Source organism: Sciurus vulgaris, assembly GCF_902686455.1.
Source record: "Sciurus vulgaris genome assembly, chromosome: 2".
Taxonomy (NCBI): Eukaryota; Metazoa; Chordata; class Mammalia; order Rodentia; family Sciuridae; genus Sciurus; species Sciurus vulgaris.
Window position 1 is genome coordinate 13,797,637 of NC_136462.1, and position 18,073 is coordinate 13,815,709.

General features: G+C 36.3%; 1 protein-coding gene across 1 annotated transcript in view; it reads right to left on the reverse strand.

Moving 5' to 3' along the window:
* Positions 1–210: 210 nt before the first annotated feature.
* The window catches only part of CPSF2 (cleavage and polyadenylation specific factor 2), a 32,324-nt gene continuing 14,461 nt past the window's right edge, over positions 211–18,073 (reverse strand). The window contains exons 6-14 of the mRNA XM_079127627.1: positions 16,553–16,740; positions 15,637–15,927; positions 9,867–9,967; positions 9,331–9,531; positions 7,080–7,232; positions 5,896–6,121; positions 4,394–4,693; positions 3,154–3,288; positions 211–2,799 (exon numbers count right to left, since the gene is read on the reverse strand). Of these exons, the coding sequence (XP_078983753.1) occupies positions 2,707–2,799; positions 3,154–3,288; positions 4,394–4,693; positions 5,896–6,121; positions 7,080–7,232; positions 9,331–9,531; positions 9,867–9,967; positions 15,637–15,927; positions 16,553–16,740 (1,688 nt within the window). The 3' untranslated portion in view covers positions 211–2,706. The remainder of the gene's footprint in view (positions 2,800–3,153; positions 3,289–4,393; positions 4,694–5,895; positions 6,122–7,079; positions 7,233–9,330; positions 9,532–9,866; positions 9,968–15,636; positions 15,928–16,552; positions 16,741–18,073) is intronic.

Genomic DNA, 18,073 nt, shown 5'->3' on the forward strand with positions numbered 1-18,073 from the left:
AAAAAAAAAAAAAGGGTGTTCAAAGCAGCATTCTTCATAACAGCCCCAAATTAGGAACAACCCAAATGTTCAGCAACTGATAATAAACAACATGGTATAGTATGCAATAGAATATAACTCAGCCCTAAAAAAGATACTGATTCATGCTGCACTGATAAAACTGGAAAACATCATGCTAAGTGAAAGAAGTCAGACACAGAAGGCCACATGTCACATGATTCCATTTTTATGAAATGTCCAGAAGAAGTAAATCCACAGATAGAAAGGTTTATGATTGACAAGGTGTTCAGGAGAAGGGAAAATGGGAGTAACTGCTATGGGTATGGGGTTTCTTTTTGGAATGATGAAATATTCTGGAATTACACAGTAATGGTTGTACAACTCCAAAACAAATGAAATATACACTTTAAAAGAATGAATATTTTATGGTATGTAAACTGTACCTCAACTTTTAAAAAAAAGTGAATAGCCCTCCTTACACAACTTCCTCCATTTCTGTTTCAGGTCTCTTACTGGTTCATGAAAAAACAGAAATAATTGGAATGATACCTGACATGTATAATCCCATTCCAACAACAATAAAATTTCTTTTTAACAAAAATATTGTAGACATCTGATAGTCCACACATTGTTATTTTTGATTCGAAACAGTCAAACTCTAAGTTTCTTTGAGTTCATGATTTATCTCACTGTTGTTTTTTAAATTTCTATTTTTCCTAAGTAACTGAGACTATAAGTCTTCATTTTAGTAATACAGTCATCCAGAAATGGGTAGAAGTATTACTCTTCCAATGACACTATTAACACAGTCATCTTAAAGCAGTACTGTAAAATTTAATTCCTGTTCATAGGACAATGGCTGGGCAAGAAATAATCTTTTTAATATTGGTATTATGATGTAATATGCATAAGCAGATCCTTTAAACCATGAAACAACTTTAGACTTTCTTTTCCCTGGTATATAAATAGAAAATGTTGAGACTTTTTTTTGAAGTGCTAAAAAGAAAACATACTGTTCATCACCCTCTTCTGAAACACTGTTTTGTATATCTGCTTTTCAATATCAGAAGGCTCTAAACCTTTCCTTTCCTTTTTTTTTTTTTTTTTTTTTTTTTAAGATACTAGGGATTGAACTCAGGGTCTTATGCATGCTAGGCAAGCATCTACCACTGAGCTACATCCTCAGGTCTTTTTAAAAAATTTTATTTTGAGACAGGGTACACTAAGTTGCCCAGGCTGGCCTCAAACTTTCAATCCTCCTGCCTCAGTCTTCCAAACCCTGTGATTACAGGCGAGTGCCACCACTCTGGAAGACTAAATCTTGCATTAACATGATAATCCACAGTAAAAGTTTTGTAAGCATTTGAAACAAGTATCAATTCTACTCTGATATCACTGAGTTGAATTATACATATAAGGTAAACAAAACTGATGCTCCTAAAAATGCTAAGTGTAAAGAAAAGGGTCTAAATACTTAAGAAATAAGCATCAAGGTCTGCCATGATTAAGTTATTTTCTAAAAAAATCATCAACGGATTACAAGAAGCAACATGGTTTTCACTGCTTAAGTTCAGTGAAAATTGCATATATTCAGCTTTTACTCTCGAACACAAATGGTTTATACAACATCAGGACAGCAAAGAATGATCTTATCCAATTTCAATACTTTTGCAGTAACGTGTATAAAATCCAACCACAGTTTAGGTAACCTTAGGAGAGAGAAATCCTAAGAGATGAAAATATTTACATCTTTTAATTAAATTGTACTATTATCTTATAAAAATGTGAAGTTTAACTTTTGTTTTCTTAAAAACAGAGCCCTAAACAGTTTCAAATTCAGTAACTTAGGTGATAGTTAAGATGTGTCTAAAAGGTATGCAGAACCCTTAAGACAGTAACACATCGAGGAGCTCCTTTAAATGAAATATATTTAAATGATGGTGTCATAATTCAAACTGAACAATAAAGTCTTGATAAAACAAGAAATGGGATAAATAAAAAAATGATTTCTGAACAAACTGTGTACTACATCACACCAGAGTTGAGTCATGGGAAACACAGGCATGAAGCAGACATGCTCCATGCAAAAACAAATTGCATATCAGAATTCAAGAGAGTCAGCACACATGCTGTTTGTTTTTTAAATTCCTAAGCTCAAAAAACTGTTTTGTCAATCTTGCTTCTCTTTTGTAGCACATCTTTTCTAAATAAGCCTCAGTTTTTGTTCCAGAAAATATAAGAAACAGTTTGCAAGACTGCATGCAAACCATGTTTCTCTAAGGCCATGAACTAGTTTGCTAAGTTGTATTGTTTATTCAAGTAAAAAGTCCTGCGAAAGTACGGGGTCTGTAAAAGAAATCAATCACCTTCAATTCTCAGGCCTGTGCACCTGCTAGGACCACCAGCACTGAGAGCCAAAGGTAGGGTGCTCGTTTGGGCATTAGCAAAATGGTCTCTGTTTCCTTTTTTTTTTTTTTTTGTAGTACTGGGGATCGAACCCAGAGTGTCAAGCATGCTAGGTAAGTGCTCTACCGCTTGGCTACACTCCTAGCCCTCTATTTACATTTTAAAAATCTAATACATGTTCAGTTTTTCTGGAAGATTTCTTTCGTATGTTACAAAACAAAACAGCAAAAAAGCTTAAAATAAGATAAGAATCCTTTTTTCTTAGAAAGGTCAAGCAGATACTTCCTGACATCCTGTCTTTTACACAATGGCATACTGTTCATACAAAAGGTCTCTTATCCTATAAAAATCTTGACAAAGGCAGCCTTCTAATCCGATGCGTCCAGTTTCCGTCTAGAAACCAAGTTGAAAAAAAAAAGTTCGTTAGTACATTTTCTGATCATTAATATGCATACATAATAACCAAACTATATTAAATAGATTACTTTATGACTAGTCTGGAAATGGGTTGCTCTGATTTACAGAATATGGATATAATATTCAAGTAGTGAATTTTATACAAAAATGTAAGAGGATTCAAATAGAAATTTGTCATAAAATTATGTAATTTGAGTCACTTTTATAAGCCTTCAAGGTCATCATTAGAAATATAAATTGCTCACCTTCTGTTTTATGGAATTACAAAATTCAAAATGACAAAACATCAGAAGCATGTGTTCAATTCAGCCTTATGAAAAGCACACTTACTCTACGAACTGCTACTTGATTGTTGCAAACAAGTACACCTCCTACAAATTCAGCTTGAATCCCCTCCCGCAAAAGAACCTGCTTGAAGTCTGATAGTCTTGGTTCATTCATAAAAACTGACTGATGTCCAGGAACCTTGGATAAGAAAGAATAACTTCAAGTAGAATACCAAACACAAAGCTGTACTGTATAAAAAACACGACATGATCTCTAAGATATTTTTTATTATTCCCTGAAGTCCTTTAACAGATCGTTTCAAGACTGTAAATCACATTCCAAATTTGTTATTCTGGATCTTGCTTCACTATTTAACATTACAAAGCCCTTCACATTTTCTGATGTTTCACAATTTTATTAGTCATGCCTCCTAATAAAGGAGAGAAATGTGATAATGTTATACTCTTCACTCACCCACTTGCCAGGGAGGGTCAACTAGAGGCCAAGAAGCAGAAGTGAACCAAAAATTCATTTTTCACATCTTAGTCCTCTGCTTAGCTTGGAGGATGATTCTTCCTAAATCCCACTTCCACTTTCCCTCCTCCCTCAGAGTGAATGCAGTGGATGCCACGAGTTTAGAATCAGAGTGGTGAGTGGTTCTTGCCTAATACTTCCACCTTGAAACTGTTCTGAAGAGCAATAGCTTTAGCACAGAGAGAAGAAAGATCATCTTTATTTCCTCCTCCCAATTTCAAGTGAAGTACTAGAAAGGAATCCAACGGCAGAGGTCGTTTCTCTAGTCTCGACCTTACAGCAGGGCTCAGACGTCACTTCACAAGCCATGTGGGGCTCTTACAGTTTTTAATACTATTCTAAGTTTCATTACCTAAAATCTTTGCTAATTAACTAGATCCCTCTTGAGAACATGTAAATACTAGGCTAGAGTTAAAGTTAAAAGATTTCTAACTATACCAAAACCAAAAATGATTTAAAATGAACTGACAACACACAAAAATAAAATGCAAGAGAACAACATTCTCAGGTAATCCTCACAATCAAACCTGACATTTAAAAATTCACACTGAAAAAACAGATCATGAAACTGAAGATTTGACAGAAGATGTGCCAATGGTTTCCTTTAAATTGTCACTAGCCATAGAGAGTTCACACACACAAACACACCTCGAGTCATCTTTTTTAATAACTCCAAAATCAGCCTATGCAAAACATACTTTAAAGGGTTAAAAACAGAAGGAAAACAAGGACAAGATGAAGGAGGCAGCAGGAAGGCATGGGCTCCTACCTCATGAGGTGGCAAGGGCTCCAAGGTGGGGATGATCTCACTCTCTTCACCCGTTTCTTTCTCATCATCTCCAAACAGACTTTTCATGGCCTTCTGTTGTGCTATTACGCTAGCATCTGAAGGAGCGTCCACCTGCATCTCTGAGTCTTCTCCATCATCCTTGAGTTCTCCTTCTTCTAAAATAACTCCTGTGTCTACTTTGGAAACTCGCATGTCTAAGACACCATCTATCCATGCTAATTCAGCATCTTTTGCCTTACAAAACTGAAGGGAGCTGACTAGCGAGTCTTTTAATCTCACCTGGATATGCAAGTGGGAGGGGGGAAATAAAACCCAGAGTATAAATTAATAAATTAAATATAACTTCTTAGTGTTATTTTCTAACTCTAAAACTATGATTAAAATCTGAAAATCTGGGGCTAGGGTTGGGGCTCAATAGCAGAGCACTTGCCTAGCACATGTAAGGCACCGGGTTCGATCCTCAGCACCACATGAAAATAAATAAATAAGTAAAGGTATTTGTGTCCATCTACAACTAAAAACCAAAAAAAAAAAAAAAAAAAAAAAAAAATCTGAGAATCTTTCATTCATCTGATCCTCAAAATGGCCTGTAAAGACCATCAGGAAGATCATCAGGGTTCTGGTCTACTTTCCGAAGTACAGGTTTTAACCCTAGGGCCTTGTCTCCAGTGTTACTAATATAACTAGCAAGATTGAGAACAGAGCACTCGGACAATTCTCATGTGCACACAAGGATGAGAAGCACTGAGTGGTCTCACCCTCTGGTGCTTGGTGCACCTCAGAGTCCCGAGCTATTTGTACTTTCCTGAAGATATCATGCAGTTTCATGCCTCCACGTTCTTGGAATGCTGCTTCCTCTCTTGCTCTGCTCAGAATAACTTTTCTGCCTGGTAAGTTCGAGACCTTCTCCCCCATCCCTCCCCCCATATAGATATCACTCTGACCTTAAACTGTCACTATGTCCCACAACCAGATAAAAGTTCATTTCTCCTCTGTACTAATTCTGTCTTCTGTGCCCGACTCCATTTCTCCATTTGTTTCAATTAGAAGAACCCTAACATCTGTGGAGTGTTTTTTGTTTTATTTTGTGGTTTTTTTACTATCCATTCTTGAACACTCATCATTCTCTTTAATACTGTTCCCTCTGCCTCGAACCCTCTTTGCTCCTCCTTCCTACTCATCTGTTCCAACAACCCATCTGGACATCTGCTAGGATTCAGCTTAGTTGTCTTCCAGGAAACCATTTCTAAACCTCCAAATAAGGGTTGGGGTCCTCCTCTTTACGTTCTCATGGCATCCTGAGCTTCCACTCCTGGAGGCATGGTGGGTGGGACACGCTATTGACTTGTTATAAACCCACAGACTATCAGATCTGCTGGGGCAGGCTCCACAACTGCCTCACGCAGTACTACAAATGTATCTGTCTTAATATGCAACAAAAAGTATGTATTTATAAGTGGCTCAACTGTCAGCATACTTACCTGGTAGATGTGTGTTTCACTGGTGGCATCGACTGTTTCATGTAGCTTTGGCATGTACACTTTAATATCCTTCCCACCAAATGCACGGCAGCACTCTGCCAGATCTTGACTGGCCTCTGGTGGGCCGTGGACAATGATTAATTGTCGTGGTTTCATCTGATTAATGATTTTTTTAATGGAATCCCCATCAGAGCGTCCTTCATAGTCTATGTAAGTAACCCTCGCTCTGTAATTTAACATAATTATTTGAGATTACTTTTCTGATAAAAACTAGGCTTTTAAAAAACGAAGTTTATCATCAGTAAAGAAACATACAATATATAAAATGACAATTTGAGAAATATGTGTTATTTTGCTAATACATATTATTTACATATTGGCTATACCAAAATATATACAAACGATATTACTGCAACAAATAAACCATTTTGCTCACTGAAGACTCAAAAAAAAAAAAAAAAAAATCCAAAATGATCACTTATTGGTATTAACTGTACTAAATAAATGGGAAAAAAGGTTTACCTTCTTCAGATTATATTAAATTTTCTAGACATTAGGGTATTGGAGATGTTTAAGTCAAGGACTACATTTGGTGAAAAATGAGCAGTTACTGAGAAAAATTAAGTTTTTGAACTACACTACTCTCTTCCACCTGTTACTAGATTTACTAAAAGGCCAGAAATAGGGCTGGGGTTGTGGCTCAGTGGTAGAGCACTTACCCACCACGTGTGAGGCACTGGGTTCGATTCTCAGCACCACATATAAATAAATGAATAAAATAAAGGTCTATCGACATCTAAGAAAATTTTTTAAAAAAGGCCAGAAATAATGTTTCTCCAAATAAATGTACAATTTCCTGTTCAACTCCATTCCCCTCCCACTACTAAACTGATTATTTTAGTATTCGAATATTGTTAATGAAGAGAAAATACCACCATCTTCACAGTCTTTTCATGGAAAAAGAAATTAGCAGCAGCATTTTTCTGGCACCAGGGACTGTGCATACTAGGCAGTACTCTACTACTGATCTACTCTCCAAACCCAGAAATTAATTTTAAAAGCATAAACTTATAAGAAAATATTCAGAAATTTCACTTTTGAAACAAAGTAAATTATATAATTCAAGTACTTAAAATTTTATCTTATAATTTTCCAAATGCAAAACAAAACAAAAAAGCACTTACTTTATTTCAATAGACTCTGTTGTAGAAATACACTTAGTAGGAACATCAGATAAATCCTGATCCATGGGTTCATCTCCATTTGTCAAGCCAGATTCTAATTTGCTTTTTTCTTCTTCAGTAGCCTGAAGTTCTGGCACTAAGAAATCCTCTGGTCTAAATAATAAGTCTCTAATTAGAAATAGTAAAAAGCAAGCTAATATTATATAATACATATAACTAACTAGTAGGTGGCATAATTTTTAGACTCCTCACATTATTTTAAGACTTCAATATGCATTTGATCCAAAGCCAGTGCAATTTCATAATATCAATTATCAGGTAACTGATAATTGATATATATGTTATGTTTCTCATAACCACTAAAAAATGTTCTTTAGGCACATCATGTAGACTAGTGAAAGGCCTCTGACAGGTCATTAGAAGATCTCAGTGGCTATAACAAGTACTATCACAATCTGGTCCCGCATTCTTTTCAATAATTAGTTTTTGCCAATGTTTGTGGTTTCCTTCACCAAACCAATACCTATAAATCTCAGAACTCCTCTAATGTACTTAAAACCCCCCCTAATTACTTCCTTTCTACACAAAAATAAAGGAGAAGACTCTATTTGCCCAGCACTGAAAAGACTGGCATACAAAATCATTAGCTCCCTTATAAGCCTCATCTTTATTTCAATGTATTAACACACTGCTCTTTCCATTTTTACTTCCAATATCAGAATTCTAACCAAAAGTAAAAACAAACATCTTTTAACATTCTAACCTCCTATAATTAATTATCTATGCCTTACTCCCAAATCCATTCCCGATCCTCTGTGAGAATTCAGATCTCCATTCCCCAATACCCAAGTAAGTCCATATCTCCAACAATAATCTAAAGAGTAACAACAGCAGTAGCAACAACTTAAGGCCCATTTATTATTAACCAGATTCTATTCTAAGTGCCTGAAAAACACAACCTCATGGGCTGGGAAGTGTAGCCTAGGTTTGATCCTAAGATTTCAAAATAAAACCACCAACAACCAAAAAAATTCATTTCATTCTTAGCTCCATTTTTCTAATAAGGACACTGAAGGTAAAGAGCACAATCCATATGTTAGACAAGTGGAATAGTAAGCAAACACTCTAGAGTGAAGTTATGTTTCCTGTTATTTTAGAAAACCAAGTAGAAAATGGTATTTTCCTAATTATACCCAAGAATGATGTAAGTCCACTACATGCTCAAGACAGCATTATGAAAGAAGAAAGAACAAGAAATACACAGAAAGAAAGCCAGGGGAAGAGGCACATGCCTGAGGTCCCAGCTACCACAGAGGCTGAAGGAGGAGGACAGTTTAAACTCAGTAGTTTGACACCAGCCTGGGCAAAAGAGGGAAATCCTCTCAAAAAAAAAAAGAAGGGGTGACTGGAGTTGTGGCTCAGTGGTGGAGCACCTGCCTGGCATGTGAGAGGCCCTGGGTTTGATCCTCAGCACCACACATACATCAATAAATAAGATCCACTGAAAACTAAAAAACATTTTTAAAAAAAGAGATGTGGGGGAGTCCTAAGCAATTTAGTGAGACCCTGTATCAAAATACAAAATAAAAAGGGCTGGGGAATGTGGCTCAGTGATACAGTACCACCCCTGGGTTCAATCTCTGGTACCAAAAAGAAAAAAAAAAAAAAGGTAGGAATATAGAGAAACATAATAGAAAGACAGGAAGAAACTGGATTGTGAAAAGACGTTGTAATTACGCTGAGGCATCTGACATCTACCTGGGAAGCAAAAGAAACGGGGACCTAAGGATTTTTACATAGGTCGGTAGTGTATTCAAATCTGCAATCGCAACGTGTGATTTCAGTTGTTTTTCTAAGAGCAGGTGTGGATTTTCCATGGTTCATCTCATATTCCTCTTGTAACTAAACCCATTTCCCAAACTAAATAAAATTACCATCAAAAATTCTTTCTATCCTAAGTCCTTCACCCAAGCATGGCCCTCACCTCTCCTCTTAAGTGGAGGAAAGAAAGTCTAGTCATCATTTTAAACTTTCCATACAACTAAGTAAAAAAGCTATCACTATTCCCTTAATATTAAATGTCCAATGTTCCTCAACAATTCTATTTTTATGTTTCAAACTATAAATTTTTTATATCCTTCAAGCCAAGGTGCTCAGAACTTAAAGTACATGGTGACCAAAAAGACTACATCACTGAGCTAAAAGAACACAGTGGATACTTCAAAAAGAAAGGTGGTGTGTGCTCACATACTTGATGATCTCTCCATACTCGTCCCATTTAATCCTTTCCTCTGGGGCAGGAAACATGGGATAAGACTTCTTTGCCTGTTTGAAGAAGCTTCCTTTTCGACTGCCTTCACCTTTCATCATCAGGTCGTGCTTTGTCTTATGCGCCGAAGGCTGGTCAATGTCTTCCTCCACGTCACTCTCATCACTGGAATCAATATCTGCCCTAGGAGGATTTTGGAATAGATCAAGGTCACAAAGTCCCAAACAGATTTTGAATTAACATTTATAAAACAATCACTGACTTAACATTCAATATTATTCATTCAATATTATTCAAGCAATCATATAAAAATAATTATTGGATCAATATTTTATCAAACATTGATTGCCAGTTCATAAATATATATTAATATTAGCACTGAAAGGATGTTATTTTAGCCATTTGAAAGATGTAAAAGTAATGAAGTCCTAAGAAAGTTGAAATATTCAACTGAATGTTTAAGTCTTAGAAATGTTTCAAATTACAAACATAACATACTATCTATGAAAATAACTCACTCTTTTGATTGTTCAAGTTTTTTAGCAGCTTCCTTCTTTAGTTTCTCTTTTTCCAAGTATTCTTCAAGTTCTTTTCCTTCAAGCTTCACACGTTTCCTCAACTAACGAAAAACCACAGATAAAAGAAAATATCAGTACTGGGGGTGAAGGCAGTGAAGTGTGAGATGCACCACAGTTCTAAACTGATTCATCATCTTTAAATTTTCTCTGAAATTAAACAAATTTTCATTACATGTAATTATAGATTCTATTTAGATTAGTACTAAAATTGAGCTGTCATATATGTAGGGTGGGTTTAAATCAAACTGGTTAAAAACGCCAATCTGAAAAAGAAAGTACAGATAAGTATTTTTATAATTTGGATTAGATGAAGCAAATAAAACCCTTCACGACAAAGTTCAAGACAGGGCTGGGTGTGGTGGCACATGCCTGTAATCCCAGGGGCTCAGGAGGCTGAGAGAGAGGGACTGTGAGTTAAAAGCCATTCGCAGCACCTTAGCAAGGTCTTAAGAACTTAGCAAGACTCTGTCTCAAAACAAAAAATAAACAAAGGCTAAGGATGTGGTTCAGTGGTTAGATACGCCTGGGCTCAAATTCCTGGTACTGGGGGGGAAAAAAAACCCTCAAAAGACAAAGCTATAATATAAATTTTAATAGATACGGCAACAAAATAAATAAAATACTTTACATCTGATCAAATTAAAAGAAACAGAAAAACACGTGCAGCACTGTTATCAGAAGCTGCTTTTTCCTAAGAGTTCTTTCAGATAAAAAAAAAAAAGGTGGGCTGGGGAGGTAGCTCAGCTGGTAGAGTGCCTGCCTTGCAAGCACAAGGCCCTGGGTTTGATCCCCAGTACCGCAAAAAAAAGGTAACACATCAAAAAAGACAATGTATATATAAACTAAACCCAGTAAAAATATTGAAAACTGAGGAATCCAGGCATACTATTTTTGTGATTTTCCTGTTAAGTTTGAAATTAGTTCCAAATAAAAAGGAACAAAAGAAATTAAACCAAGTTCAGGCACTTCTAATATAGGACAAGTGATTTACATGTTTACAATGGCCTTCCACATCTGTCTAGTAGCTTACTTGAAAACAAGTTTCATTACAGTGTTGTTTTTTTTTATTACAGTTAGCAACACACATAGATGCTTTTATTTATAAATAAATTTTAATAAAACCTTTACTGTCATGATTTAGCTTATGCCTATGGCTATAATAAATTTTGATCTCCACCTTATTTTTCCTTGATATCTATAAGTAGTATCTACATTCTGAAAAAGGTTTCTAGAACAATCAATGCTAAAATACACCCCCTACCCCAGTGGTACTAGGGATTGAACCCAGTATGCTACATAAACCCTGAGTTCCAATCCCAGCCCTTTTTTAATCTTAAGACAGGGTCTTAAAAGTTTGCCTCGAACTTCTAATCCTCTTGCCTCAACTTCCTGAGTAATTGGGGTTGTGGGTGTGAGCCACCATGCCCAGCTACTTTTCTTCATACTTCACTATATTACCTCCAAATTATGTTTTTTCCTAATTCAAATCTACTCTAACCTATTCTTATTCATTTACTTACTGTTTCTGCAATAAATGTAGGTGAAACGGTAGCATGCACAGTACACTCCTCCGTGCCTAACATATCAGAAACCTGGTCTGATCTGTATTCACCTTTCTGGTAATTCATGGTTTCAATCAACACACGTACTGAGGACATCCAGAGTGTTAGGCACTGTTCTGGGTACTAAAGACAGGGGGGAAAAAAACAAGATCGCTTTTCTCATGGAGTGTGGGTTCTATTTGGTGTGAGGAAGAGGAAAACACAAATACATCAGATGCTCATGAATGCTGGAGAAAATAATTAAAGTCAGGTGATAAGTTGATACCTGGGTAATTATTATTTATTTTTTTTGGTTGTGGGAATTGAACCCAAGAGAGTTTTACCACTGAACCACATCCTCTTTATTTTTATTTTGAGACAGGATCTTACTAAGCTGCTGAGGGTCTCCCTAAATTGCTAAGGCTGGCCTTGACCTTGCAATCCTCCTGCCTCGGCTTCCTGAGCCACTGGGATTACAGGTGTGTGCCATCACAGCCACCACAGCTGGCCCACAGAGACCTGCTTAACTGAAACTTAAATGATGAGGCGCCAACCTACACAGAGCCAGGAAAGACGACCCAGGCAGAACAGTAGCCAATGCTAAGGTCCTGATGTGAAATATGGCTGTGTAGCAAACAGGGAAAGTGGAATGAGAGAGGTAAGAAAGGTGGGTGGGGATCAGATCACATGGGACCACATGATAACTGTAGGGAGTATAGCTTTTATTCAAAAAGCGGAAGGAAGTTTAAGAAAGAGTGACATAAAATGATGAACAATCAAAAGATCTCTTCGGGATTTGTTTTTCAAGGAGTACAGTTTCAGTTTTGCCAGATTAAAAAGTTCGTGACATCTAAGGTACAAGAATGCAAATGGGACACAACGGAATATTACTCACTTGTAAAGAAGAACGAAATTAAGGCATTTGCCAGTAAATGGGTAGAACTCTAGTCTATCATGCTAAGTGAAATAAGTCAATCCCAAAACACCAAAGGCTGAATGTTTTCTCTGATATGTAAATTCTGACACCTAATTGGGGGGCGGGGGTGGAACAGAAGTTCACTGGAATAGATAGAGCAGAAGGAAAGAAAGAAAGGGGGATGGGAGTAGGAAAAACAGTAGAATGAATCAAAATTTTCCTGTGTTCATATATGAACACATGACCAGTGAAACGCCATATTATGTACAATCACAAGAATGGGAACTTATACTCCATGTACGTATAATATGTCCAAATACACTCTGATGTTGTTTATAATTTTTTTTTTTAATTAAAGAAAAAAAGAATGTATATGGGGATGCTGTGGTTGTAGCTCAGTGGTAGAGTGCTTGCCTCTGGGAGGCACTGGGTTCCATCCTCAGCACCACATAAAAATAAATAAATAAAATAAAATAAAGTCTGGTATCCATCTACAACTTAAAAAAAAAAATGCATATGGAGTTAGGGATGTAGCACAAAGGTAGAGCACTTGCTCAGCATGCATAAGGTCCTGGGTGTAATCACCAGTACCACAGAAACTAATACTACTGTACTATAAACTTAAATATAGTCAAGATAGCAAATTACATGCATTTTTTACCACCACCGCATAAAAGATGGCTTCAATCACCTTTTATTTGATCATCTTTTATCTTTATTATTTTATTTATTAAGGGAATAAAAAAGTAAACATAGAAAAACCAGTTAGGAAACTACTGCAGTTTATGCAAGACCTCTTGGCATTGGGCCAGGATGACAGCAGGGGAGAAAGAAAAGTAGACAAATATAAGATACGTCAGGCAGTCAGGTCAACATACTTGCTCATGGACTGGGTGTGAATGTTCAGAGAAAACCAAGGAGTTAAAAAAATAAACAGTAATGATCTGTGCATTAATAATCTTTGCAGGATACAGTTATCCTTGGGGACAGGGAGAGACAGGGTTACAAGGCAGATGTATAAGGAGCTGGTCCTATTTCTTGACCTATGTGCAGGCTAGACAGGTGTGTTCAATAGGTGAAAAGTATCACACACTATACTTATGATATGCACATTTCAGTACATATTATACTTCGGTGACCATTTTTAATTTTCTAGATTTTTGGCCTGAGTAAATGTGTCAGGTGCAGCTATTCTCATGAGGAAGAGAGAGGAACAGGTCAGGAGGATGGGTGGAGGTAAGAATTGTTCTGGATGGGATCAAGTAGAGGGGAAAAAAAGACAGATGGAGAGAGAAGGGATAACTGCAGGAGACATATTCCTAAGAAGGTGAGCAGGGAAAGAATCCTGAACACAAGTATTATTTTTTTTAAATAAAAAAATCTGACATTTCATGTTTCAGCTGCTTCTGATTTCATGAGGACACTCTGAAATGTCATTTTTTTCTCCTCCAAACCTAATTTTTTTATTAATTCCTCAAATGGCATATCAGCCCTAATTGAATTTCTAGTAATTAAAATTTTCAAATTCAGTATTTCATCTCATGAAACTGTGTTAAGTACTTCTGATTTTTAATTTTGCATTTCTAAGCTATTAAGTAACCCAAGAGAGTATTTTACTTTGATGTGCTTTCTCTGAATCCTTTGTTCAACAATTCTGTATTTACAGTCAATACATATCAGATTTTATTTACTGATATTATGATTTTCTTATAAGTAAAAGTTTTATAAGACAAAAATACAATTTAGCTTTTAACAAACCAAATGTTCCTTTAAATGGTTGCTATGAAGACAAAATGAAAAGTAATCGTCTAAAACTTTGCACAACCTTGGCAGTTATTAACCAACCCATCCAGTATCAATTACTCTGAGCTATAGAGTCAATGGTACTAGTTTTGGGAAACTGATTCCATGGGTTGGTTATTAAGCAAAATCATCCTTTAGCATCTTGGCCATTCTGCTAATTCTCTTGCTCTAATAACAGGAGATAAGGCTGCATGTACGGATGCAGAAACAAGTTAGTATGTTTAGTGACAATAAGATAAAGGAATTCTTGTCTGACTACTACTACTTCTCTGTTCCATTTCAGACAAGGTCAGGGGATACCGATGAGAATAAGAGTATATTATAGGATATTTGAGAAGAAAGAAGGCATAAAATTCTCCTTACTAGAGAGAGAAAAGGAATATTCTATAGAATGTGGAGTTAGTACTGGGGGCCCTTTTGAGATATGAGGTCACGAAAGTACAGAGAAACTGTCCACATGGTCATATTTAACTCTAATGAAAAAGCTGCTTGAGTGCAGGTACAGACCAAGCAAATAGTTTAATGCTAAGGCTTTGCCAGGTAGGTAAATTAAAGAGAAGAATGGTAAGAGAGTTAAAGGTGTTTACTAAATGATTAATCATGGATCAATGACTCTAAACAATGATGATTGACAGTGAAAGGTGAGGTTCATGAACTGAAAGTCTCGGTGAAACCAAAGAACTGTTGGCACAGGAGTAATAGGGAAAGTCACCTGCAAGATCAGTGGGAGACTTGATGCAGACAGCAGGAGTGGGAATGGGCAGCTAGGGCAAAGCGGAGGGAAAGCACACTGAGAAAAAAGGCGTAAGGAACTGACAGGACTGAAGAATTGGACAGAGCACCTGCACGCACGCTCAAGACAGCAAGAAAGGAGTCCTGAACACAAGTGGGCAAGAAGGCCATGAACGAGGGTCTAAAATCACTGATGAATGACAGAATAACCACAGAATTAAGAAATGTCATAAACAAGGAGGGGTCAGCATATCATCAGGTCTGATGGCATGAAGTGCAAAAAGAAAAAAAAAAAAAAAAAAATGGCCTAAAAACTGCAGCACAGAACAAGGAGGACACTTACCCAACCCAAGTAGAAGAACCAAGAAAAGAAAAAGCCTATCTATTTAAAAGGCCTACAGAAAAGAACACCATAGGACAGCAGCCAGATTTCAATTAGGGTAAGAAAAGCAACTTTTCAGAGAAAGAGGATACAGTGTACATGTATTCCTTCTGGGTATGGTTCCAGAAGTATTACCATGCAGGAGTTTAAGAATGAAAAGAAGCTGGTAAGTCTGTGCAGTTAAAGGGTCTCTACTGTTATTTTTTGCTTTTGTTTTTCTCCTCTATTGTTATTCTGACAAACATCCTGAAACAATTTCAAATTTTGCTTTTGGTCCCTGATTTTTTATACATTATGCATAAAGTACCCCAGTTCTAAGATAAAGAGCTTGCTTACCTCTATTTCTGTAATTTTTTCAGAAGGATTATCAATTAGGAAACGTGCTAAAGTCCCAGGAGTTGTTCTGTAAGTTAGAATAATGGAGTTTTTAGGGTCCTGACACCACTGAATAAACAGATCCCTTGAAAATCCACATTCCAGGTCAGGTTGGCTGGCAAGCACAACTTTGGGGCTGGGTACACGAGCCAAGTCAGAAAGCCCATGGCATAGTGAGAGATGACGAAACTGAAACGGGTTATTCCTTTTGTCTTCAAAACATCTCATCAGTTTATCACTCATCCATTCTACCTAACATAGGAAGAAAAGATGACAATTACAAGAAAATACTGGAGCTTCAATGTATTCTAAAACAGTCAAGGAATTCAAGTCTATCTTGTTTCAAGTCTTTTTTCCCCACTAGTAGCTTAAGTTTGTACCATTTAATAAGCAGCTTGTTTTCTGCTTTTCTTCTCCATTAGACCTTCCCACCCGAGTTTTCATCCCTAAAAATCTAATTCTGTACGGTTTCATTTATAAGTGACCTAAATCTTTTAGAGAAGGCAGTGTATATGTTCTAAATAACTCACCCTAGAGACTGCTATTTCAAGACAAAGCGCTTATACAAAAGAACTGAATTCTAACATTTATATTTTATGAAGTAGGATATATTTTTGTTCCCATTTTATAGACCAGAAGAACAAGAGTTAGAAGGGAAGCAACCTGCTCAATCTGCAAAATGGAGACAAAAACTACTTTATAGGGTATATATGGATTAAATAAAATAATACATACAAAGCACACAGGGCAGTAAACAGTTAATGCTTATTATTATTAACCATCCCTTCAGAAAAAGGAAATACAGAAGGCAACTAAGACACTACAGTCCATAAGCCCAATCACTGTGGCAAAGTTCTTTATTATAAACATAACAAACCTGGGACTTAGAAAACTCCACCACATTATAACTGACATTATTTAGGAGTGCCAATGAGTAAACACCCAAGCCTGCATCTTTAGTTCTCCAGATCTGATCAAGAAGTTGAGCAAGTTCCAAAACTCTGCCTGCAGTGTCCACTGCTATTAATACATTTCCATCACCTCGAAGTGTTTCCAGGACATTTGCTAGAAAACAGGAATGTAAAATCCTTGTAGTTCAAAGCAATACTTTGCTACAAAATTAAAGACAACTCGGTCTCCCTGGTTTATGACAAATACTATAATTTATACATATAATTACTAGGTCAGGTACAAAGAAAAAGAATTTTAAGTCAGCACGACCACTTTTTTTTTAATTATTTTTTTTTTTGTAGTTGTAGATAGACAGCATGCCTTTATTTTATTTGTATATTTTTATGTGATGCCAAGGATCAAACCCAGTGCCTCACACGTGCAAGGCAAGCACTCTGCCACTGAGCTACAGCCCAACCCAGCACAAACACTTTTGATTCTGTTAAACATATCTTTACAGGAGTAAAAAACAGTACCATTAACTCTCAAATTTTAAGTCATTGAAGAATTATAAATCAGTAGTTCCTAACACTTTTCATGTCAAATCCACATAGAAAATGATATTTGTAACACTGATAAAATTCAATGACTAGGTCAAATGCACCCAGCTTAAGGCTTCTAGGTCATCCCAGCCTTACCTGTCTAGCCTAATGAAGTTTGTTGTTAATTCCCAGATTTGTATGTACATGCAACACACACATCTGTGTGTGTGTGTGTATAAATTTTGTATATATGTAGAATAAAATATAGATCTTATTCCCTTCCAACAAAAGCTTTTTTTTTTTTTTTTTTTTTTAAAGGTACCAGGGATTGAACTCAGGGGTACTTGACCACTAAGCCATATCCCCAGCCATATTTTGTATTTTATTTAAAGACAGGGTCTCACTTTTGCTGAGGCTGGCTTTGAACTAGAGATCCTCCTGCCTCAGCTTCCTGTGCTGCTGGGATTACAGGCATGCGACAGTGCACCCGGCCCAACAAAAGCTTTTTTTTTTTTTTTTTTTTTTTTTTTTTTTTGCAGTACTGGGGATTGAACCCAGGGCCTTGTGCTCTACCAACTGAGCCATATCCCCAGCCCAACAAAAGCATTTTTATGAATAGATTTCTTTGCTCTGGTAAAAGCCTTAGAAATACTTGGTAAAAGTACACTCTAGTAAAAACAAACAAACAAACAAGGATTGAAGAGCATTTTAAAGTCAGTAAATTAATGATACAGTATACTAGTTATACTTTTTATATAGATTAGTGCAGTGGTTATTAATATGTGTAAAAATAAAAGTGAAACCTAATTTTCCCACTGACATCTCATACAGTTTATAAGAAAAAAAAAAAAAAAAAAAAGAATTGAAGCAGCTCAAGTCAAAGCAGAAGCCGTGACGACTCAGAAGCTCTCTAAAACCAGGATGACTAAATTATAATTAAAACACCCAACACCAATACCAGAGGA